Below are 24,432 nucleotides of genomic sequence, written 5' to 3' on the forward strand. Positions count from 1 at the left end.
AGCCAACTCATATTTTTTAGTCAGAGTGCCCAGAATCTTAATAAAAAAAAAAAAAAAAAAAAAACTCTAAACTGTTGGTACTGAACTTGAAATGAATGCAATGGTAAGACACAATATTTGGCATACTGATATGGACACTAATTGTGTCCATTTTTTTCAGGCATCTGAGCTCCACTTATTTTCCACCGTTTCAGTATTTGTTTTATGATTTGTCCAACTGAAATGTGACGACGATGGTCAAAGCTTCCAAAAAGCAATAAAATATTGCAATCACAATAGTAGTAGAACATTTAACAGTTCCTGCTGGGTATTTACTTACCTTATGTCCTAACTCGGACGCCTCAGATCGGGCCGCCACAGCGATGGGTTCAATCAGGATGCTGATCTCCTGCACTGCCGCTGCCACCTGGTCATGAAGGGCCTGCAACAGTCAAGGTGAAGAGGTCACTGCTGGGTACCAAGAAACCAACACTAATTCATAATGATGACAAACTCTACAGACGTTTCGATCCAATGCGATACGAGACACCTCTGTGTTTCCGAACCAAAAAGAAATGTAATATTAAAAGGAAACTTTATAAAAAAAACATAAAACTGAGTTCAATTTAAGTGTGTAATTAAACCACTACACTTACCTCCTGTGAAATGTCTTCTCTTGGGTTAAGTTGCTGGCTAACAGCAGCTAATGATGCCTGATCCACATCTCTGATGCACCTATTGAGAACCTCAATGGCTTCATCACACTCAATCTGTCCAGGAGCTTTATCTCTGTGAAACACAAATAAATAGTCATAACGCAACAAAATAAAAAAAAGACTTAAAAAAAAAAACTAAGAAACCCATTGAAAACATATTCCCCCAAAAAGTTAAACAATGTCATGGAGAGAACAAAGCACAGACAAGATGGTTTAATATCATGTCTACAAGAACTACTATCACGCCTACAATGAAAACAGGATCTCCTACCTCATGTTTGTTATGAGGTTTTTGATGGAGTCGGAGACTGTCCTGGAGTGTCCAGCCAGGACCGACCACTTTGGTGGGTCTTTGGGGTTGACAGCCAGTGAGCGGGCAGTCTGGATCAACCCAGTTGAGCTCTCCAGCATGGTCTTGGCAGCAACAACTATGGGCTTCATTGCTTGGAGCCCCTACAGGAAAAAATAAATAAATAAATATATACTGCTATTGCTTGGAACTACTCAGTGACTTCCAAGAAAAAAATCATTCCAGAGTAAAAGAATTTTAAAAGATGAGATGCAATTGGCTACAAAAAATGACCTCGGGGCTGATCTGTGCTGGAACGCTGGCAAACTCTGGGTTGGAAGCGAAGGCAGTCAGATTGTCGACAGCCTCAATCAGAGGCACAGTCGCGCCTCTGCACTTCTCGCGGTTTTCTCCACTGAAAGCTCCATCAAGTGCCTGCATGAGGGGAGAAGGGGGACAGGCATTTAACAAAATGTAATAAACTGAACTTGCAACCATGGTATTAATACATTTACTGGAGGACATGCTTCCAGTTAAGAGAGTGGTTGGGATAAAAAGGGGTTTTGAATAAAGGGATTATGCTGTACACTACTTGCAAAAATGTACTTTGTTTAACCCCTGCTGTACTATTCATTAAAGTCTTTGATTAATGCTTACTTTGATTGCCTTAACAAGATTAGCTGTGTTGTTAGCCACTTCCTTTGCCGACTGGACGAACTGTCGCTTAGCAACAGGGTTTGCAGTTTTAGATGAAGCCAGACGGCAGGCGTTGCACAGTGCCGAAGTGTGTTTGGCAACAATGGTAGCAGCTGAAAGAACCTGTGGAGCGGAACATCAACTTATTAGACATTAATTAAAACAATTACTATAATAAATAATATGATTGCAAATGTGTAGCTTTAATTAATTATATATCATTGCTTAACTCTAACACACGTTTAAATAACTGTGTATGAAAATGTGTATAAAAAAAGAAACACAAAAAGTTGTCAATACAAGGGATAAATGTCACCAATTACTGCTACCAAGGAACGTATAATGGGTATGTAAATGATGTGATTATTTATGACTTAATTTCATGGTAAATCAAAACTGACAAAGATGCTGTAAGGGATTTAAACTAAATATGAAATCAAAGCCACTATTGTAAAGTTCATTCACCTGTGATTGGGTGCATGCTGGATCCACCAGGTTCTGGCAGGCCATCTGAATGGATTGATTTGCTCTGGCAAACTGGGAAGGATCCACCAGTCCCCTCTGGCCAGCATGGCTGTTGGGATCCGAAACGCCGACCAGGTAGGAAGCCTAAAAAGAAAAGAGAAGGGTGGATGGTACAGTTAAGCAGCCAGTCAAGAATGTTTTTTAAACTGCAGGGTTAACTTAAATATACATCTTAAAAAGGGTCACTAACTGTACCTGAGCAGCAGCTTCAGTGAGCCCACACAGAGCTTTGGAAGCTGAACTGATAGAGTTTCCAAACTCAGGCAGCTTACTGTTCTTCGCATTGTGAGAGATTCCTGCCATGGCCTCTCCAAGAACCTGCAAAGAAATAAACCATCAAACATCAGAATCTAGAACCTCATGGTGCTCTGCCATGAAACTGACCATAATCTTAAAATAACCAACCAGATCATAAAGTAGATCATCATTACAAAGAGTTACTTTAAAATATTCTGTTGTATCTCATTGTAAAGAAAGAGAGTTTCTGTTTCTCACTGCTGATCTCGGAAAGTCGCTGCATGCTTTTGTTTAACAGCGTACAGATAGCACAAGGCAAGCGATATTTAGCAAAGATCCCTTACAGAGTTTTTGTTTAATTCCACTTTGGCTTACCTTGGAGTTCTCCATTACACTGTCAATACAGTCGAAGTAGGAGAGGTCATTCACAGCTTCTGTGGGGTTTTCCAGCATGCCACGGACAGTCTGTAAGAAGGCAACATTCATGTTAACGCTGTAGTTCATGAATAGCATCTCCCAGCACTCAGTACAGATCAGCTCAAACACTGAAGCACCTGGCAATAGCACACAGGGCTTGACGTGGTGAGTATGTGGATTCCCAGCCTCAATGATAGTCCAGAGTCTCTTTACTAATACAAATCTCTTTACTGAAAATGTTCCTTTCTGAAATACTTAGCAGGAACAGCAGCATAAATTAAATGCAAAAAACCTATAGGCTATGTAACTAGACCAGATCCTACAAAATATGAACTACTTTGCTCTTGTTGTATCTTCCACCTGACTCTACTACCTGTTGCTACCACTAGACTCATCAAAGAGTGGGTGTCAGTGAATTGAATTAGTATCTACCCATACAGGTGTGTGGAACACGTCATGCCACGTTCAAAAGAAATCTGAATTATTGATGCTCATCAGTCTAGAAAGGGTTACAAAACCATTTCTAGTGATTTGGGACTCGACCAATCCACTGTCAGACAAACAGTCTACAAATGGAGAAAGTTTAAGACCATAATCACTCTACCAAGGAGCGGTCATCCTAACAAAATATCTCCAAGAACAAACCGGAAAATCATCAAGGAAGTGATAAAGAACCCCAGAGTAACATCCAAAGATCTGCAGGCCACTCTCGCCTTGGCTAATGTGAGTGTTCCTGACTCAACTAACAGAAAAAGACTGAACAAGAATGGTGTTCATGGAAGGATAGCCAGGAGAAAACCACTGCTCTCTAAAAAGAACATTGCTGCCTGTCTGAAGTTCGCCAAACAGCACATAGATGATCCGCAAGACTTCTGGAACAATGTTCTCTGGATAGACGAAATAAAATGTAAAGAAAAGACAATGGATTTTTTCTGCTTTTCATACAAAGGTAGATCTTTTTGGCCTCAATGAGAAACGTTATGTTTGGCGAAAACCAACACTGTGTTCGAACAGAAGAACCTCATCCCAACCGTCAAGCATGGTAGTGGGAGTGTGATGGTTTGGGGCTGCTTTGCTGGAACTGGACGGCTTGCCATCATTGACAGAACCATGAATTCTGCATTGTATCAGAAGATTGTAGAGGAGAATGTCAGCCCTTCCACCTATGAGCTGAAGCGGAACCAAGAGTGGGTCATCCAGCAAGAGAATGTTCCTAAACATACAAGCAGATCTACAAAAGAATGGCTGCAGAAGAAAAAATTCTGTATTTTACAATGGCCTAGTTAAAGTCCGGACCTAAACCCTATGAAAATGTTGTGGCAGGACCTGACGCAAACTGTCCATGCAAGGAAGCCCTCAAATGTCTCCCGAGCTGAAGCAATTCTGAAAGGAGGAATGGGCCAAAATTCCTCAAAATGAATGTGAGAGACTGACAGTTACAGGAAACGCTTAGTTGAAGTCATTGCTGCTCAAGGGGGTGCCACCAGTACTGAACCTAAAGGTTCACATACTTTTTCACATATGGATATTGTATGTTGAATCATTTGTGGATAATTAAATGTTGAAAAAGTATCATGTTTTTATGTCACTTGTTTAATCAGGTTATCTTTATTATTACACCTTAGATTAAGATCTAGTAACATTTTAGGTTTGAAATATGTGAAATATGGGAAAATCCTAAGGGATTCACAAACTTTTTCTCGGCACTGTATACTGCTTACTGGGAAAGTTAAATATTAACGAGCGGAGCAAGTGTCTTTCTTGGTGCTACCTGTTCAGTCAAACTGAAATGCACATTCAGCTAGGGCTATACCAGTGCAATTACCTTAAGCACCTTTTTTAATTTTTATGAATCCTTTTTTTGTTTGAAATTTTGAAAAATCATAAGATTTGCATTTTAATTTTTTTACACTCACAGGGCAATTACCTTTACATTAAATGTTAAGAGGTTCAACCTCAAATTGTATTCAAAGTATTTTTTTGGTAGAAAGACTGAAAATTAAGTGAGCAAAAAAATAAATAAATAAATAAAAAAAAAAAATAGAAAGTATATTACCTGCTCATTATAGTAATATATTAATTTGCAAGTTTAGTTAGCTTACTAAATACTGTTCGATTCCTAACTACGATATATTATTTAAAGACATGCATAAACCTATCAATTTATACATTGAACATAAAAGTTAACTTTGTTTTTGTAAGGCTAAAGACATGTATTAATCTATTAAACAAATATCACTGAAACATTGAAAAAAACAGCTTGAGTACTACACATGGCTGCTTATTTACTTTTACTCAGCTTTTAACGAACAAGTGTCTTGTTAAATTAGATGGTATACCGCAGATCTAATCTACTAACAAATCCTTTCTATCATATGTAATCTGTAATGATGAACCTACTTCTTATTAACATGATCAACAGAGATAAAAACTGGTAGCCCTATTTCTTCAATTGTTCAATGTACTTAGCAGTAGACTGAGAGCCTTTAAAAGTGAAATGTGAACTGCAGAGCAAGGATGCAAGTGGCTGCAGTGCCACCCATTAACCTGTCACCAGAGGGACTGAATGTCTATGCCTGCGTCTTAAAAGGTGTTATTCACTTGTGCTGAATAATAGCATCCTTCCTGGGGTAAGCTGGCAAGAGCTGGTAAAGTCAGATTTTCAGCATTTCAGGGCTATTCAGCATTCTACCAAAGTTGTACTTTAATGGAAATTCTAGAGGAACAGCATATTCTATATCATGTAATCACAATATGCTGCATGTATATTACACATATGCAGCATATTGCAATACACAGAATACTAAGTGCATGTAAAACAAAAAGTAAAAAAAAGCACATCTATACCTCAAGCTCCCGCAGGGCATTGTCGCACTCTTTCTGGCCTGGGGCCTGCTGGGTGCACATTGTGATCAGCTGATTAATACTGTCCGTGACAGCGCTGCGTAGAGACAAAGGATATACACACAATATTAATACTATCTGGGAGGAGAAGTTACAACATACAAAACAACTAATGACAAAATGTATTTCTTCCCTTACCGTGCAGCAGCTGCAAGCTGGTTCTTGAGGTTGGGGGCGCTGGGGTCTGCAGACAGAGCTTTAGCTGCAAGCAGGAGCTTGCTAGAAGACATGGAGATGGTCTTGAGGTTTGTGACCACCTGAGTCTGATCTTCCTTCGACTGTATAGGATAGCGCAAACAAACAGAGACAACAAGAACTGAAATCATTTAGCACAACTGGCAGGACTTACTGGACCCTATGCATAGAGCTTTTCAAACAGTGCTATTCTTATTAATTAAATAACATTTGTACTGACTGTTGGTTTGTTTATGACTTTAAGCTTTGTGAATATAGCCCACTAAAACCAAAAGGAAAAGGAAACATTAACTGAGGGTGTTTGCTTGTATTTATAAGGCCTATTACTTCAAATTGTTAACCCCTTTCTTCCGTTAGAAATTAAAATAATAATAATAATAATAATAATAATAATAATAATAATAATAATAATAATAATAATAATAATAATACAAAAATTACAATTGGCATGAGAAATATTTTGACACAGGAACTGCTTTGTTATTTTGTGAGGATACATTCAAACAAGTGATAACAGGAAGAGGAAGTAAAGACTCCCAACAGCTAATTAAGGCATCCTGTCAGAAGATTGACAGATAAACTGCTAATCTGCCTTCTACTGGAGCCACTAATGAGATAACATGAAGCTATATAAAGCAAACGTGGCAGTTCTCAGAGAAGAAAAAAACCTTTGTAGATATCACATGTTTATATGTTTTGTATATAGCGTGAAGCCTTTATTTCAGACTTGTCAGGATTAACTAATATGCCAGGTTGTGCACAAGCTCTACTACAAAAATCCCTGACTCAAAGATAAAAATGATAATCTCTTACTAAGATTACGTGTCCAAACAGATCCAGTGGTTAAGATTAAGGATGCACCCATTGGTACTTGTTGGTCTGATCCTGATTACAGATATTTAGATCAACAATTGACAGCCCTTGTGGAGACAACTGATTAGGATATGAGAGCTAGACTGTGTAACCTACCTGGGACTGTCCTGCCATCTCCACGCCGGCCTGTAAGAACTCATTGAAGTCCTGTCCGAACTTGCCAGAGGCCCTGGAGAGGTCCTGAGTGGTGCCCCGGGAAGACTGCACCAGCTCATTGGCAGACTGGTTCAGCCCTACGGCTGCCTGGTTCAGATTGCCCTGGGCTTCCTGGAAGCTCTTAGAGCTTGGGGGGAACTGAAAAACAACAAACAAAATGTTTTAATATTTATTGGCTGACACTGAAGGTCTATGTCAGAAACATTTTATAACTTTTACAAAAACAACACGTCAAGAGATTTCATTTCTAACCAAGTTAGGTAAAACATTTCAGTTTAGAACACCACAATGATGATACAGTGCTTCAGTAGGGCTCCGAAAACAATATGAAAGAATTGTGTTTGAACCGTTCTCTTCCTGGGTAGGATACCACCACAGCAGCAGCTGGTTTTAACACTATATTCATTGTTGGGACCTCACTTTTTGTTTGAGAGATGTGTGTGATCTTTACAAAAATTTGATTTATATCTGGGATACTACAACCACTGCAACTATATCTGTTGGTGTAGCTATGGTAAACATAGTTATAGTAGGACTGAGTCTTCCAAGATTGGTATGTTGCAGAGATTGACCTTCCTTGCAACTAGAAGGCCTGCATATGAATTTCTGCAGTGGATGACACTGCAAGCTAAATTTATCAGCCCATGAAAACGTATGATTTTCCAGCCGGGGGAAAGCTTAGCCACCTGATTGCACAGTTAGCAATGACTGGCAACAACTGCCTTTTTAGAAAATTCTGAAAGATTACAGTAGGTGCCATCTTAAACCAGGGTTTAAAAGCATTTAAGGGTAACTAATATGTGAAACATGGAGAAATTATTGGCAGCCGCTATGATTCATGGCTGTCACTTACTGAGTCTGCAAGGAGTTTCTTACTGGCTTCTCCCACTGTCCTGATGGCATTGTCCACATCTCTCTGCCCAGGCAGGCAGTTCACACACCTGTTCAGGGCCTGGGAAACTGCCTTCGCAACCTGCAAAGAAAAAAAAAAACAATATTATTAAATAATGAAATCCCACAGAAGTACTAATTATTATCTCCAGCTTGCTCACTGGCTCATGAGGCCAAGGTAAAGGGTTATAGCAATAAACTAAAAATAGACTAGAATCAATGAAAATAGAATACAATATTTTTACCATTACCTGGTCTATATTGACGCATTAAAACAGATTTACCATGATGTTCACACAAAATTTGCAATGTTTTTTTGTTAAAAGTGTTCATTTTACAAAACTAGCAACAAAGGAACTCAGGCCTCCTGGGAAACAAGCAATGATTTATGTTACCATGGCAACAGTGAACACGTTTTTTCTTTCTGTACAAAACCAACAACAAACTTAAATACAACTGGTATCAATAGGATATTTTTATATGTTTACAATTTGTTCCGTCAGTCTCATTATCAGGCAAAAACATAATAATCATATCATATAGTCTTGTTACAATTTTGTACTACTATTTGTTTATTTTGAAACATGTCTATCATCGGATGGGGAAATGTATTGTCATTTATTTTATTTCATTTAATTTAGTTCATAGATATATATATATATATATATATATATATATATATATATATATATATATATATATATATATATTTTCATTATTATACACTGTTACACCATTACAGTACCTACCTGTGCCAGTCTCTGCTGGCTGTCTGGGTCTCCTGGCTTGGCCACTGCCCTCTTTGTCTCCTCTATCAAGTTGCCTGATTTATCCATGACATCGCTGGCGCAATCCAGCATTGCATTGCGGGCCTGTGGGTCTGAGGTGCTGGCAGCAACACCGCGAGCTGCCATGCCCAGAGCTTTCAGGGCTTGAGCCAGGTCTCGGGCAGCCATTCCTATCAAATGAAAACACCATGCGAGTCATTAATAGTTCAGCTAACTAAAGCCTGACAGTCTATTCAGACAAGAACTGTCTAAAGCAGCTTGTGAAAGCAGGTTGACTTATAGACTGGGTTATTTTCAACACTGTATGTTGTGTTGGAAATTTCGACACATTGAAAAAAAACATAGAACTGCAAAGCATAAGGTATAAAATGCAACTGTTCAGTATGCTGATGCTAACAGATGCAGGCATGCAACAGAAGCAAATGGTATTCATCATAAGTATCGATTGGCTGAAACACATTGATGATATCTTCCAGAGTGACCAAGGTCACTTTAACATTAATCAAAATACAAACTGTATAATGTATATTAAATTAATATTTCCTGGAGAAGAGTGTTATTCAGTGTAAATGTGTAGTATTTAATTAATCAGATACTACAAGTTATCATGCTTAGGAAGGAAAAGGCACTTCAAAAATCCTACACTAGAGTTTCCTGCCAGAAAAAGGAGATTCCTGTACGACAGAGGCGTAGGGCTGCTCAGACAGTTCCAAGCATTGTTGCATTCTGCTGTTTTTCTCACTTAATGTTTTTTAGAAAAAAAAAGTCCAAAAAAAATAAAAAAAATAAAAGATGCATTTATGAAAATATTACAAGGGTATGGCAAATTAACTTTTTTTTTTTTTAAATGCCTTACTGAAAAAAAATGCAACATTTTAAGTTTCCATGAACACTCTGTTCCAGTTTATACAGGCTGAGAATTGAAGAATTTGAAGACACAAAAGGGGGTTTGAAGCAAGGCCCAATTATTTATTTATTTTTTACCACTGTTGGCATTTAGACGGGACACAGTGGCTGCACCTATAATCTTCAGACATTAAAGACATCAGGAAGATGCTTGTCTACGTTAGCATACCATTATCACAGTCCCTGTCAGTACCTGTGTAATTCTCGTTGCCCTGGGAAATTTCACTGAGCAGCTGAGCAATGGCAGAGCTCACAGCCTTGGTGCTGTTTCCCAGGTCCTGAGAGGACTTCTCCAACTGAGCAAAGGGAAATTCAGAGGCTGGTTAGGAAGAGCAATGTACAGAAACAACTTACATTCAAACTGTCAACCAGACACGATGATCTCTAAAATACAGGCTTCAAGAATGAATTGATGCATGAAAAATACTTATAGTCTCCTTGTTTCTCATTACTGTGAGTATATATATTGCGGTATATTAGAAATTATTTGGGGCCCTATTATGTGCAACATAGGAAGTGAATAAGGGGAGGAACGAGTACCTTCATCAAAACATGTGTTGTGGCAAAAAGGGTTAAATCTGAGTCAAAGGCAAAAGGACAAAAAGAACAATAGAATGTTATCACAGTCGGCAAGACCAGGTGTTAGGGAATCTTATAAAATCCCAGAATGGACTTGTACAAGTATTTGTTTTTAGAACTTTCCGTAAGCAAATCTTTCAGTTGATAACGACCTGTTGCCAGGTCCATAGTGAAACAACGCAGTGATGTAGTCATGCAGTGTATGTTTATGCTAACAGCTGTTGTGGTTTGAAACTTCATTACTGTGGCTGGTACATGGCTGGTAAAGAGACTCACCGTTTCTCCAGGCAGGGGTTTCAGTTTCCCTTCCACAGCCGAGGCCTTTGCTTCCTGCATGTCCTTCTCCAGGTTCCGGACTACATTCAGAGCATTGTCTATTTCCAGTGGGCCGCAGGCTTCCTGTGCCTGTAAATCATTGTTGAAGAAACACAAGAGGTGAAGAGGTTGTTAAGATGTGAATTGACAGCAGGCAGCACAAACAGAAGTCTACATGTTAAAACTAGGCCTGGGGATATAACACATACACACACACACACACACACACACGTTCATGTTCTGTCCACCTCAGTGTCCTAAAGGGTCTGCGAGTGAGTTTGTTTATGTCCAGTTGTTAGAAAAGCTGTATACTGTATGAGACAGAAAACGTCTTGCAGTATCTTTCTCACCTTCTGTGCAGCAGTTCTGAGCTCAGCCAAAGCAGTTGCTAGGTTTTTGGCACACTGGCTCAGCTGCATGGCAGAGGCCTGGTCACTGATGGTAGGAGCAGTGGCCTTGGCAGCAGTGACCATCTTAGCTCCAGGCTGTGGAAGACAAAGGAATGTGTTTGACCCAGTTCTCACGGCCACATCAAACCTGCCAACAGGTATAGAAGAATATTTCTGACAGCATCATTCTAAGCAGGACAATAACAAGAACAAGTGAAATCAGGGATTAAAATTAGTTTAACTGGAGTGGCTAATTGGTTGGGGATAAATAACTATATTAGTTTAATATTTATTGAAGTGTAATCTTTCAGAACACATGAACATGCAATAAGGGCCGTAGACCTTAAATACAAATGACTGATTTAAATAATATTTCCCCACAAGCGTTATTTGTTTTTCCTAGTGAATACTACCCAGTTGAAAAATTAAGGGTTGGCTTGTAGCCAGTTTTTAGCATTATCACTATACAATTAAGTGGAGCTACTGCTAATCTATGGTGCTCATGTGCAGGAGTCTACCTTTTACACTACTTCAGAAATGAAATGAGTGAGGTCTTTGCTATGACATGGTAAAGATTAAACTTTTAAATTATACTGTATTAAATTATTATAGTTATGCTTCATAAACTGCTTCGGAATACAACACTTCCTAGAATTGAATGTGAATGAAAGCAAAAGATGACAAAACGGGAAGTTAGGATGCTACCCAATAGGGTGAAGCTCATCTTAAAAACAAAACTAAGATGCTTCCATGCACTCCGAGGGCATTACGGAACAGCCCCACTGCCAGCACAGATGGTTCTGTTGTGCGTTACTAAACCTCTTACCTGAAGAAAGTTTTGTCCAGCGCTGATGAGAGCTAGCTGAGCGCTTGGGCTATCAGGCTGGGACTGGCTTCCTCGCACACCCTGGACCAGAATGGGGATTTGATCCGCCACAACCTGTTCAAGAACATAACAGCGTCTTCAGGTTACACAGTCAGCCTAATGTTTGCTTGTTTGAGATTTTTTAATGAAAAGTGCATAGGTTATAGACTATGGCAGGATGATGCAGTATGTATTGATCTGTTTATTTTTTACTACGTGCTGCAGACATTAAGCAAAACTTTGTAGGTCATTTTCACTTTTCAACTATATTATCTGCATTAAAATTAATACTTTGCTATCTGAATTTAAGTAATATTATATTTCTGTTAATTATCATTATGTTCATGATCATAATTTATTATTGTATATGCATTCATATAGTTGTAATTTTAAACCGACTCATCAGAATACCACAAAAAAAAATATATATATATTTTTATATAGAATAATATTCTTTCCTCAAAGTATTTAGTAGTTATAAAAATAAATATTAGATCGATACAGATTGACAGATAGATAGATAGATAGATAAAGTACTATAATTGCATTGAGCCTTGCTCAAATATATATTTTTTAATACTCTATACATCTTTTAAAACAGCTTTAAAACACATAAATTGATTTTTAATATAAATGTTGTCAAAATAGAAACTTTGGCTTTCCACTTTCTGAAACGCTCCTTTCTCTTCAGGCAGTTTGTAAGTGATACGCGATTCCTAACCCTTAGCACGGCTAGTGAAAGCAATAAAGTTGATGTCATTCTGCTTCTCACCTTGCAGCTCTGGACGCACCCCTCCCTGTTCGCTCTTTGTCCTTCTCATTTCACTCCCCCCTCATTTATGAAAATTCTCATCATCTCAGTCTCGCTGTCTCTTTCTGTCCTTTTTTTCACTCATTTGGCATCAAATCGCCTCTTTCTTCTTTCATCTTTAATTCTCATCTGTTTCATCATCTTCAATTCATGTTCATTGCTCTTTGTTCAACATCAGCTCATTTCCAGTTCTTTCAACACTCTCGTTTTTCTCATCAATGCAAGTTCCTTGTCTTCAACGTCAAAGTCTTCACATGCACATGTCTCATTTTTCATCATTATTTCGTTTTCATCATGGCATTTTCAATTCATCACTCACGGTATTTTTCTTCTTTTTGTGTTCATCAATCATCCATCTCAACGACTCCAACTCAACGTTCATCGTATTCTTCTTACTATTATTTATTCAGTTAAGTTGCTGCTGTGCTGCTGGGTTCTTATTGGTGGAGGCAGCCTGCTGAGCAGCGGCAATGGTCTGGGTGGCTGCGGCAGCAGCCAGTTTAGCTGCATTCTACAGGAAACATAAAAAACACAGTGCTCACAAACAGGAAATCTCTTCCTTTCTGGTTATTACGACCAACTCTGGTACCCTTGAGAATGCTCTCAAACCCTACAGTATTTCCTGTCTGATCTGTTTTTGCTTTACTGTACATCTGACCTGAGGCAAACACCCCAATCTATGTATTCTCTGTTGCATCACACAGTTTAGTTTATGGGCATATGTAAACATTTGTTAGTCAAGAATGTCTTGATGCATTAGTAATAAGATTTTGAATTCAAGGATCCTCGTCACAACACAAGTTTATTAATTAAAATACTGGATTCTGCCGAGTCAATGCCCAGGGGGAGTAAAGTTGTCAAGGCAAAAGTGTGGGAGGGGGGGCACAGACTCAGGTAGGGGCAAAATTACAGGCATTATTGCAGAGGGAGTAGTTCTAACATTAGGTAGATAGATTACGTTTACAATTAGGCATGCTTAAAATCTAGGCATGCTTAAAATATATAAACATGTGAAATTTTCAGTCCACTAAAATAATGGGCTTTGTATAATCTCTCCAATTAACAAACTGCAATGTGCAGTGTAAAACACAACACAAAATATTAAATTAACATCAAAGTAGCACTATAACAGGAAAGCATAATCAATCAGACTGCGGAATCTAGATCATCTGATCCCAAACCACCAAACTGTCATCTGAAGCTACATCACTGATGATGTAAGCAATTGTTTGAATCATCAAATCACAGAGCAACTACTTCTAGGCAGTATTTTCTATCCATGTGAACCGCGATATTTCCCCTCAGGCATTATTTGCATTAGGTTATTAAAAAACGGAAATTAATGGTGAAAAAGTTACTTTCAGCCAAAAGTGTCAAAAGTGTCAGCTTGAAACCCCTACAAACCACAGAAACATGTTGCAACCAGTCAGCTCCTATTGACTGCAATTACCTGGTTCCAGTGTGCTTAAATGAGGTTACTCCCAAACCTGCTGATTAAGTAACACCTGCAAATATGGATCTTTTCCAGCTGTTAAAATGTTTCAAAATCTTGCTTGTCATCTGCTGGGAGGGGTGTGATCGATACAGCAGCCAGCTAGTGCACAGTTCATACCCTTTCGGGCCTGGTTTAACCCTAAAATGTGGAAACTCTAGCATTTCTTCCCCAAAAAGTTCACTAAGATTGCAACCACTGAAGAATGCAACTATGATAAGCATGGTGAAAAAGTCAAAAATTCTCTGCCGCCTTTCTACAAGTTTTTATCCTCTGGCTTGACTTGAACTCAAGGCACTGGGCATAAAGCAAAATTGTGTTAAGAGTAGCGTACAAGGAGGTAAACATTCTGAATTCTAATAAAATGGCAAAGCTCGCTTACTATATCATTTGGAATGTTCACTAGCTAGTTCACTACACTTTAACAAAAAAATCACTGCTATTATACACATTTACTTTACAACAAAAATACCTTAAAAACATGTCTGGTTTACTTTACCATGTACTTCAGTTTTTATTTCCCTCAGATACCTGAATCCAGATACTTTATCTTCTGCAGTAGTCTTTATGGTTGTCGTAGTGATGGAATGTTTTTTATATATTTTTTCAAACTTGTTCCATTTCATACACTACAGAAATCAAAACTTGTATGTATCGTGACCTATCCTACAGAGCAATCTGATTGGCTGTGATGTTGTACAATTTTGTTTAATCCTGGGCTCTCGCTCACCTCCAGCTTGTTGACCAGTTTCTTCTTGATGGCATTCTGGGCCGCCGCATTGGTGGCAATCCTCAGCCCCTCGGCTGCCTCCCGCAGCTTCTGCTGCTGCTCCTCGCTGTCTGGGTTGGCAGCTGCTCCCTGAAGAGAGGACAAAGTGGCGGTTACATGACTACATCCCTAAACTCAAATTAGGAAAGAAAAAAAAAAACTCATCCACTAGTAATGCAAAAACTTTTCAGACGTATGCCATACAAAATGCTGCACTTCTTTAAAAGGTAACCTTATAATACTGGATTTATGTCTGAGAACCCATATTTATTGAGTGTGTCTACTTTTAAATTCATTTCATTTAAAGCAAATATCTCCCCCCCCTCCCTCCCTCAGTATTGGTTAAGATGATGTATCCTTTCAATTTTATTGCATAAAATGTTTTAAACATGTTTAAGTTGGCAAACTCCTAATATGACACTGTCACTCGAGTTAAAAGAACTGCAGCGGAATCCTTCATCATCTCTACCTTGGCAGCTTCTACCATCTTAGCTGTTGCATCGGCGAGCAGTTTGGCTGCAGAGAGCAGCTTGCGGGAGTTTTCCAGGTCAGACTCGCCTTCAGCATCGGCTTTTATGGCATTGACCAGGTCCGAGGTGGCCTGGGCCAGGATGCGAGCCTGCCGCACCATCTCACCTGAGCAGAGAAACGGCTGGGTAAGAAGCTTCCTTGACAACATGTAGCATGGTTAGCCAGTTTAGTTTTATTCTGAATCTGAATCAGGTACAGAAATGATACCGTCTCAAAAAGCTAGACAGAACTACAATAACTTACTATGCATCTAATCTGTGGGCAAAAATGAAGGCTTCACTATGTTACACACTGGAGGCTTCTACATTCACAAGAATGAAAACTTGTGACTAGCATTTACCAAATAACAATTGGATAAAATTAAGCAGCTGGTATCTGGGGCACAGTGGTCCCAATTTTCATCCATTTAGAACACATTCCAGTCTAGACAGAAAGCATAATGCTTGGAGATCAGATCCTATCAAGCTGGTACAAAAGAGAATATTGTGCCTGTTCTAGTGTAGGCTTTACTTACAATTCCTGTGAACAAATTAACATGAATACTTAAAATTGAAACATGAGCTACTCTCTGGCATGTACTGTTAAATAGAATAAGAGTATAGTCTCTACTGGGTAATTTAAACAGAGTCCCAGCCTCCCCCACACCTTTGGAACATTCTGAACCAATACTGGTACCTGCATCCCCCATAGAGCTGAAGATGTTCTCTGTGACGTTGAGGATGGTGTCGGTGGCCTGGTCGTAGCGCCCGATGGGCTGCCCGCCGGTGGTGTACTGCTTGATGTGCTGCAGCAGGTCGTTGAGGGCCTGCGTCACTCCTGTAGCAGCCGAGCCCACCTGCTTCAGCAGCTGCTCATCATTGGTGGCGGCCTGGGATGCCTCTACACAGCCCTCCACCGACTTGGCCACCAGCTTCCCCGCCTCGATCAGCTGCTCCTGACATACTGGGGAGCTGATGGTGGGGGCAACCACCTGGGAGAGGGACAAATAAATGTAATCATGGATAACTTTGGTTACAGAATATTTTAAGTATTAGATTAAGCTGTGTGTGATTATGTTTTTTTGTGCACTGGAAAGCAATGCAAATATAAAACAGATATTTAGTTAGCCATTAAAACAAAATCATGTTCCCGATGACTGCAGTTGAGAACTAGTGTTTCAAATCAAGCAGTCTGTAAGTGGCACCTAGACCAGGCTGACCGATAGTTAGATTAACAAATCACAGTCACAATAGTTTCTTTAATATGCCTCCCCTGCTGAGCTTCTGTATTTAAACTAATCTATTTGAAGACTAGGAAATGTCTTTAAATATATAACTGGATTATATCTTTTTATTTTAATCAAGCTTTACTATATACTTAAATTGAGTATTTTGGAATAAGGAGGTAAAAATTAATAAGTCCTGCATTAATTTTCTAAAAGTCATAATTACTAGATACATTTCTATACAAAATACACACAGGCATGTAATATTAAGTAAATGCATTAAAAACAAAAACAGAGATAGATGATTAAGAAGACAACAAATGCTTAAAATTAAAAGAAGACTAAAGTACGTAAAGGAAATCATACTGACCAACAGAGCAATATGATGGATTTAAACATTTACCAAAACAACTTACAGAAATGCCAATGTAACCATGTTTTTGTAATTGCCGAAAAGGCAGGTGCTGTGCAGCATTGTGCCTCGTCCCAGAGTAAGCCAGTCCCTTGCAGAATAATGCACTGACAGTCTCCTTACCCGGGTGCAAGCTACAAGCTGGGAGGTGGAGAGGGCGCACTGGGTGGCGGCGGCAATCACGCGGTTCTGGAGCCCTGAGTCTTCAGTCTTCTGGGCCACATTCTTAGCTTTAAGCACGAGAGCGGCCGCAGCATTGGCTACTGCTTTGGCCAAATGCATCAGCATGTCCTGGAAGAGAAGGGCAGGTTAATGTGAGGCTCTCTGCTTCCTGCCAGCTAACTAGCAGGGGAGCATTAAACACTGATGGAGAGAAACCCTGAACCCCCTGCATTAAGCTATTCTAAACTGCATCACCCGACGACAACTTCACACTTAAGCTGGTTTTGGTTTGTTCCCAAGAACACACTGGCTTACCTACCGGTATGTCTCATAATGAGATTTTAAAAAGTCTTACAATGTAAGAATAAATCACCAGAAATTTCCCAAAATATTTTTGGTTTGTGAACAGAAGCTTGGTTAATAACTATGTACTCCATGAGTTCTTTGGCCATTCAAAAATTTTCCTTTAAATTCAATCAATTTTAACAACAACTTTGTGCTTAAATTAAAGGTATTGGGCAGAGTGCCTGTTTGAAAGGGGGTTTAAGTAATAAAGTATACTGTATACTGAATCTCTGCAATGGTCCTGGCAGTGTGCAGTTTTGTGGTGTGTTATCTCTGCTAGACCTCTACATGGGTATGCAGTGTTGAGAGTTAAATTTTAATTACTGTAGCAGGTGTGCCAGGTATTTACTTTGCCAAGTTGATCAGCACATCAGCTTGCATTTGCAGATTTCCTTATGGTACTTGTTATCTCCTTTTTATTGCTGTCAAAGGTTGTGCTTATGGCTCGATTTGTTTTTTTTTCTTCAAAATATGAGATGGATATCTACCTGGGGACCTTAAGCACCAATAATGCATGACTGCTGTTCTGCTACTACACAGTGTACTGAAAAGCCAGTCCCTAAAATGCTTATATGCGTCATTACTATTTTGTGCAATTGATAAACTTTGCTGCCAAGCTAGAAGCAGAGAAGGGAAACTGGCCAGTGATAGCTAAGCCAGCTCTTCAATAAGAACAGGATTTTTCCATGTGAAACTATGTCACTGGCTCCAATCGGGATGCTGAAACTTCAGTATTGGTTTGATGTGATCACAGTAACAGTAAATGAATAAAAGATCATATGCCTGAGGAGTGGAAAATGTTTAGAGAAAATGTTTCAGCTTCAACGCTAAACATGAAACATGTTGCCGCTTATGTGTGAAATAAAATGCTGTTATTAACGGAGATTAATCTTGAACAAAAACAAATTAAAACCTACAAATTAAATTTCCGTTGTGGTTTTTCTGTGATACTGCTTGGTTAAAGATATAATTATCACAGTATGTAAAGTAAGTTTGTTTGAAGGCAGCTACTCAAAAAAGGTGAGGGCTAATACAATGTTATGCCTTCTGGAAAAGCAGAAATTAATGATTGTAATGTTTGTGAATTTTGGAACCCAGGCTGGTAACAGCAGAGCACAATTAAAAGACAGTACTGTTAAAAGAGCAGTAACAGTACTTCTCTTAAATTTAATTAAAGCTAATCCGTGTGTTTTGTTGTTCGTATTTAAGATCATCAAGCATTTATCAGAATAGGACATGATTTTGATGTCTTTAGAGAACATGACTATGTGGAAGGTTTGTTTTGACTGCTGTCTCACTGTTTTAATTCTACACTACAAAATGATGTCTCTGCAGGATACAGTTATTATATATTCCCCCACCCCCAAACTTGGCCATATAAATGAAAACAACAACCCTAAATATGTTAAACAAATTTATTTTTAAAACTATATGTGACACTGCAACTTTAAGTTTGTAATTTAAATATGTGGCTAGAATGACCCATTGGGGGTAACTGTATTGTATTAAAAATAGTGTGTGTGTGTGTATATATATATATATATATATATATATATATATAGCACAAACCAACAAGCGAGGAAAGCCAGATAACTCACTGTAAACGCTTATTAGCTGCTATGCCTCTGTGGGCACTCAATGTCTTTTACTCCTTCACATTTTAAAATTTCCTTCAGGGTCTAGTCAAAACAAAGGAAATTCCTAGGATATTTTACATGGCCTTGAGTTAAGAACTAAGCAGTTTCATCAATCTCATTCTACTAGCTGAACTACCCACTCAACTACTTCTTGTAGATTGCTTGTGCTGAAAATGATTATATTCCACTTTCAAATCCTAATTTCTTTAAAAAAAAAAAAAAAAAAAAAAAAAAAAGAAGAGAACGGAAAGAACCACCTTTTAGTGCTCCCACCATCATATTTTTATCATTACAGTTAAAGAGAGACTGTATTCCTTTTGGTCTACATATAGGCCTAGGCTAGATTAACGTTGTATGGACTAGACATGTAGCAGCATTACTCCAGTCCCCCAGCTACAATGATTTAACTACAGATAAGTATTTAACATTAATTACACTTTGCTCTGTTTTTACTATGGCACACTTTTATAAGGGAATGCTCGACTCTTGAATCCGTTGCAACATACAGCATAACTTTTTTTCACTTGTTAGAACATATTTTGCTGTTTTAACTTTTTGGAGGGGGTCATAAAAATATGTTGCCTATAAAAACAACCAAAATACCAATACAGTCTCTTTAAAGTATCACTGTCCCACATTTTGACATGCTGAACAATAAATATAAGATCTGGTGTACTATATATGCTCAGGTACAGGTCAGGCATACAACTAAAACATGTTTTAAGCAATATGATGCTAAAGCTAATAAGCAAATGTATTAGATCTACAGCAAAACTAACATTTGTGTTAGTAATATAAAAAAATATTCCAATTTCTGAAGAAAAGATGACTAATACCATCTTAACGGAGTATATTTCTTTAAGAATTTTGGAAAAAAATCTGGTGACCACCTAGTTGCCATCTTTGTTAATATATTCTCAATAGAAAAAGAAACTTGACCAGAGTAATTATACCTGAGTATATATAATAGATATATATTATTCAAAAAAGGGACTGATGTCAACATTCACAAAGGTGCTCAGGAAGTATTTTGTGGTCAGTCCCACTATACTTCAGCTAAAATATAATATACATAAATTAAGAGCTCTTAGGGGATAACCTGTTCACCCTTCTAAAAAGTTGAAAGCAGTTCATTTTTTTTTAAAAGTTAGTTCTTGTTTAGACCAAATTTACGTAATCTTTGTTAACAATTGATTGTCAGCCCCAGATTTTTTTTTTATAATTTATCTATTTATTATTATTATTATTTTTTAAAATTAGTAACTTCTTTTATTAGCTGTATTGTGACGGCTATTTTACCATCCTTTGACTATAAGGGGAGACACTCCGTGTTGTGTTTCTGAGTGATCCTTTGCCTAGAAAAAACTGCACACAGCATTCACAAAAAAGATACGTTATCATTCTAATAATACATTGTTTCTTTAATACATTGTTTCTTTAAAAAACAAGAACAAAAAAAGAGAAGTGTAACTTTAGTTGTGTGTGAGTTTTTTAATTGTACAGTGTCCAGATCTACCTCAGTACAGTTTGTATTCAAGCCGGTCGTGGGGATGGTACTGTATATCTGAATTAGTTCAGATTCAAATACACAGGTCAATTACAGCTCTGGAAGGCAAAACAATCAGGCTTTCTGTTCAGCCATTCCTTTATTGTTAGGCTCTGTGCTCACTGACTCAAGGGATGTACAGTATCTTTTTTAAAAGTATTCTTAAAAGACTGGCAATAGAATTGTGTATGTACCGTATAGGGAGATAATAAAGTTAGCTGGCTACTAAAAAAATCACTGCATCAGTCACTGCAAATTGGCAAGTGGTGAACCAATAATTTAAATGATCGGAAACGGAAATCAATCTAGTATTAAAGGATAGCTGTCATTAAGAACCCTTAAACAGAATGGTGCATACTTAGTGCTGTGTTACCTGCTTTTGTCTTATTTTCACTTATAAACCCTCTTGCATATTTTTAAACATTAAACAGATGCATTCCAGTGGTCAATTGACTTTTTAAAATATTTTGTTATTCCTTCCAATTGAAATATTTGTAACTGTACTATGAACACACAGATAGACCTGCTGTTTAGCCAATATCAATACATGTACAATGTGCACATAGTTAGACCACTTAGAATAAGTCACTCATTGGTACTTGTACTGTTTAGTAAAATGAATAGAAAGACTCCTATATCTCCCTCCACTATTACTCAGTTAACCTTCCCTCCTTCAAAATGAAGGAAATCCTATTAAGTTGTACAAAGATACACTGGCATTTGGGCAAAACTAAATTTTAACTCTATGGATTGAAAATGCCACAGCTTGTCTTACAGATTCCTAGAATCCTTTCTGGTGCCTGTATCCTTATCAAAGAGGAACTCCCAAAGGTGTTCCAGGATCTAAAAGCTCAGATAAAACTAATGCGTGTTGCTTGCTGATCCGGTTTTGGCAGTAACACATGAAGCCTGACATGGATCTGAATGAGAAAACCCCACAGATTTTATACAGGCTCCTCACATGCTTTTTAAATGATGCTGCATTGGCTACAGAGCCTCCCAGCGCTGGGGATAAACATAGCTGGAGCATTTCCTCACAGCACTCATTGACTCAAACATGTTTTGCTCATGTTATCTCAAGGAGGTTTTTATTTTATCTCTAAGATCTGCAGCATCTACTTTAACTCTAGCAGGGGTCAATTGTTCATACTTCCATTCTTCTGCTAGAACTCCAATCAATCACAGTTAGTGTTAGCATCAGGATTGACTTCAGTAATTAATTAATTAATTTATTAATTTATTTTTAAGTCCTGGCTGACATTCTGTTTGGAGCACTGCTAAGCATAATTCTATTAACACTGCAGAAACAACTAGAGGGATTCCATGTGAAAAATTTGAAAGACCAATCATATCCGTTTTCGAAGAGCACTGTCTGACCCGGGACCCTGCGCCTTGAGATGTATTTTGTATGTTTAGTTGGTTAGGTTTCTAACTTACCTGGAATCTGGGGTCTGCCTCACTCTCACCAATCTGCTGCAGTAAATCTCCACTTGCTTGGCCAACATTGCCTGCTGCCTGGAGCAGGGCCTGACGAGGCTGAGATATTAAGATAAAAATTGATAAGTTATAAATTATGAAAAATGAAACAGGAGGGCTAAGGCAGTCAGCACAATCAAGGTAGCTTTCTTGCAGACTCAATATTTGGATACCCAAGAAGCAGTTGATCCTAGTAAATTATTTATTTTATTTTTATTTTTTGCTTTAATAGTGGGTTGTTGAAAGATGACGAGCAAAACTGTTAAACTGTCTTTGTATTATTCAAGCGATAACTACTGGATGTATGAAGTATAATACAGGGAGATTCCTCAGATCCAATGTGAGCTCTAGAAATAACTATTGTGTGACATCTTTTGGATTTTACTTTAAAAAGGTCCCAGGTTCTAATATAAAGGAATGTGCTGCTCCAGTTGTCATTAGCCATTTTCTGTAAAGTTGCATTTTGTTCAGTATAGCTCTAGAGTAGCTATTTATAGCAGACTGTAGTTAAGTCTCGGGTCACCTCAGTACTGGCTGGCTGGGCTGTCTTGAGCATGTCAGAGACGGCGCAGGCGAGGTTTTTTGCAGCGTGAAGGAGATTGTGCCCATTTCCACCCTCATCCTCCACTAGAGCCGCAAGCAGCTTCACCCCCTTGGACATCTCCGTCAAGTTGGAGGAGATAGTGGTCACTGCACAGCCCACCGCTGTGTAGTCTGTGTCAGCTGGACCCCCTGAATAAAGGAAAACAATCAGACATTTAAACAAAGGTACAAAGATATACTGATGCATGAAATCAACAGAAGGTCTGTCAGAGTAGTTTAATTAACTGAAGCGTCTATGTGCTTTGTACAATGTGAATGCAGGGTGCTTACATTTTGATCACTCTGAATTACTGTATAATCTTGCAAATATGCACGTGTTCTTATATAATGGGAATGCATTTTTATAAACAAGATGAACTCACTGGCTTGCATGCACGACTGTTTTGCAAAAAGTGAAGGTCTATTGCAAATCTAAGGATTTAGAGTGGTTCTAAAAGTTCAGAGCTGTGCTGGTATGGTGACATATTGAAAAAAAGGGCAGAATACTTGTTAGCCAATGAGATTTCTCCCTCTATTCTTGCCATTTTATTGCCTTTTTATTTTGACTCTTGTTTGTGCCAGCTAGTCTGTTCCTGTGTTTGTTTGGTTTGTTAATAAATGTGCGCACTAGCACTTTAAACTGCAGCTTTCTTGCATCGGTCTCATTACTGACGCTATCCTGTTACACATGGTTTAAAATATACCTGCAGTGAGATTGACCACTGACGCGGTTCCTGCAGTAATAGCATCCACCTGAGAATGGATCTCGTGTTTGGATTCGTCCATTTTATTTTTACGCCATGCTTTGGAGGCCTGGGATTGACAAGGAACAACAATATAGTTACCATTCTATCATTTTTTTGTTTTGAAAATTAGCTGGCCAATATTATTGTAGCAGATCCAACTTTAAATGTATATTCTATTGTTTCACTTATAATAAAATAAATTCAAGATAACAATGATTAATACATTACTGTGTATGCAAATGGAAGTAAGTAAAATGTGCAAAGTAACCACATTTTCACACCTCTTGAAAGTACTGCAGCTATCAAAGAGTTTTACTCCAAATCTGAACGTACTGCAAAAAAGTAACAAGTACAATATGTGAAGAAAGAAAAAAATACTTGTTTGTTTGAAGGCACTACCACTTCCAAAACAAAGTGAAAACTATATAAAATGACTTTAAAATAAATACTACATTTTAAAAATGAAGATTTTGTTCCTGAGATTAGTACTTACAGCATCCTGCCCAAGAGGTGGCAATGTGTCAAACTCATCCAGCGTGGCCTGTGCTGCTTGCACGGCATGCATGCTGGAGTTAATGGTACCCATCAGAGCCTGTTGAGCCGAGGTCTGCAACACAAAGAAACATTCAGAAAGCTGATCCGACCTACTGAAAAGATTCAGGTTTTGAAAAACAATACCAGTAGTACATGTTTTGTTTTTTGAAAAAAAAAAACAAAAAAAAAAAAAAAAAAAAAACAATAACAGCTCAAAAAGGTGTCTGCACCATAGCTCGAGGCTACTGCACAGCCATAGTCAGACAGGTGCTGAACAAAAGCTTGTTGCGCTGACAATGAAGGGGAGAGTGTCTGCTCCATGGAGAGAACGACTACACAAAACCCTTCCACTCCAAGACGATGCTCATGAAGGCACTGCCCAACCGAGGCTGTTTGAAGAGGTCAGAATCGCCGAGAGAATAGCGGGACTCCAGGAGCCCAGAAGTAGGACAGTTTAGGGGATGC

At 38.4% G+C, this 24,432-nt stretch overlaps 1 protein-coding gene across 4 annotated transcripts in view; it reads right to left on the reverse strand.

Moving 5' to 3' along the window:
- The window catches only part of LOC121316057 (talin-1-like), a 91,295-nt gene that overhangs the window by 22,000 nt on the left and 44,863 nt on the right, over nucleotides 1–24,432 (reverse strand). For 3 of the 4 annotated variants that reach the window (XM_041250792.1, XM_041250783.1, XM_041250800.1), the window contains exons 15-42: nucleotides 23,927–24,040; nucleotides 23,392–23,500; nucleotides 22,629–22,837; nucleotides 22,067–22,165; nucleotides 20,383–20,448; nucleotides 17,063–17,230; nucleotides 15,999–16,293; nucleotides 15,262–15,428; nucleotides 14,754–14,882; nucleotides 12,944–13,042; nucleotides 12,493–12,507; nucleotides 11,682–11,795; nucleotides 10,817–10,951; nucleotides 10,428–10,556; nucleotides 9,766–9,868; nucleotides 8,628–8,836; nucleotides 7,841–7,960; nucleotides 6,928–7,125; nucleotides 5,902–6,041; nucleotides 5,707–5,800; nucleotides 2,818–2,907; nucleotides 2,401–2,523; nucleotides 2,146–2,289; nucleotides 1,642–1,803; nucleotides 1,279–1,419; nucleotides 967–1,148; nucleotides 636–768; nucleotides 320–421 (exon numbers count right to left, since the gene is read on the reverse strand). In XM_041250792.1, the coding sequence (XP_041106726.1) occupies nucleotides 320–421; nucleotides 636–768; nucleotides 967–1,148; nucleotides 1,279–1,419; nucleotides 1,642–1,803; nucleotides 2,146–2,289; nucleotides 2,401–2,523; nucleotides 2,818–2,907; nucleotides 5,707–5,800; nucleotides 5,902–6,041; nucleotides 6,928–7,125; nucleotides 7,841–7,960; nucleotides 8,628–8,836; nucleotides 9,766–9,868; nucleotides 10,428–10,556; nucleotides 10,817–10,951; nucleotides 11,682–11,795; nucleotides 12,493–12,507; nucleotides 12,944–13,042; nucleotides 14,754–14,882; nucleotides 15,262–15,428; nucleotides 15,999–16,293; nucleotides 17,063–17,230; nucleotides 20,383–20,448; nucleotides 22,067–22,165; nucleotides 22,629–22,837; nucleotides 23,392–23,500; nucleotides 23,927–24,040 (3,789 nt within the window). The remainder of the gene's footprint in view (nucleotides 1–319; nucleotides 422–635; nucleotides 769–966; nucleotides 1,149–1,278; nucleotides 1,420–1,641; nucleotides 1,804–2,145; nucleotides 2,290–2,400; nucleotides 2,524–2,817; nucleotides 2,908–5,706; nucleotides 5,801–5,901; nucleotides 6,042–6,927; nucleotides 7,126–7,840; nucleotides 7,961–8,627; nucleotides 8,837–9,765; nucleotides 9,869–10,427; nucleotides 10,557–10,816; nucleotides 10,952–11,681; nucleotides 11,796–12,492; nucleotides 12,508–12,943; nucleotides 13,043–14,753; nucleotides 14,883–15,261; nucleotides 15,429–15,998; nucleotides 16,294–17,062; nucleotides 17,231–20,382; nucleotides 20,449–22,066; nucleotides 22,166–22,628; nucleotides 22,838–23,391; nucleotides 23,501–23,926; nucleotides 24,041–24,432) is intronic. The other variant, XM_041250809.1, reaches the window with a different exon arrangement.

This window comes from Polyodon spathula, chromosome 1, assembly GCF_017654505.1.
Source record: "Polyodon spathula isolate WHYD16114869_AA chromosome 1, ASM1765450v1, whole genome shotgun sequence".
In the NCBI taxonomy this organism is placed as follows: Eukaryota; Metazoa; Chordata; class Actinopteri; order Acipenseriformes; family Polyodontidae; genus Polyodon; species Polyodon spathula.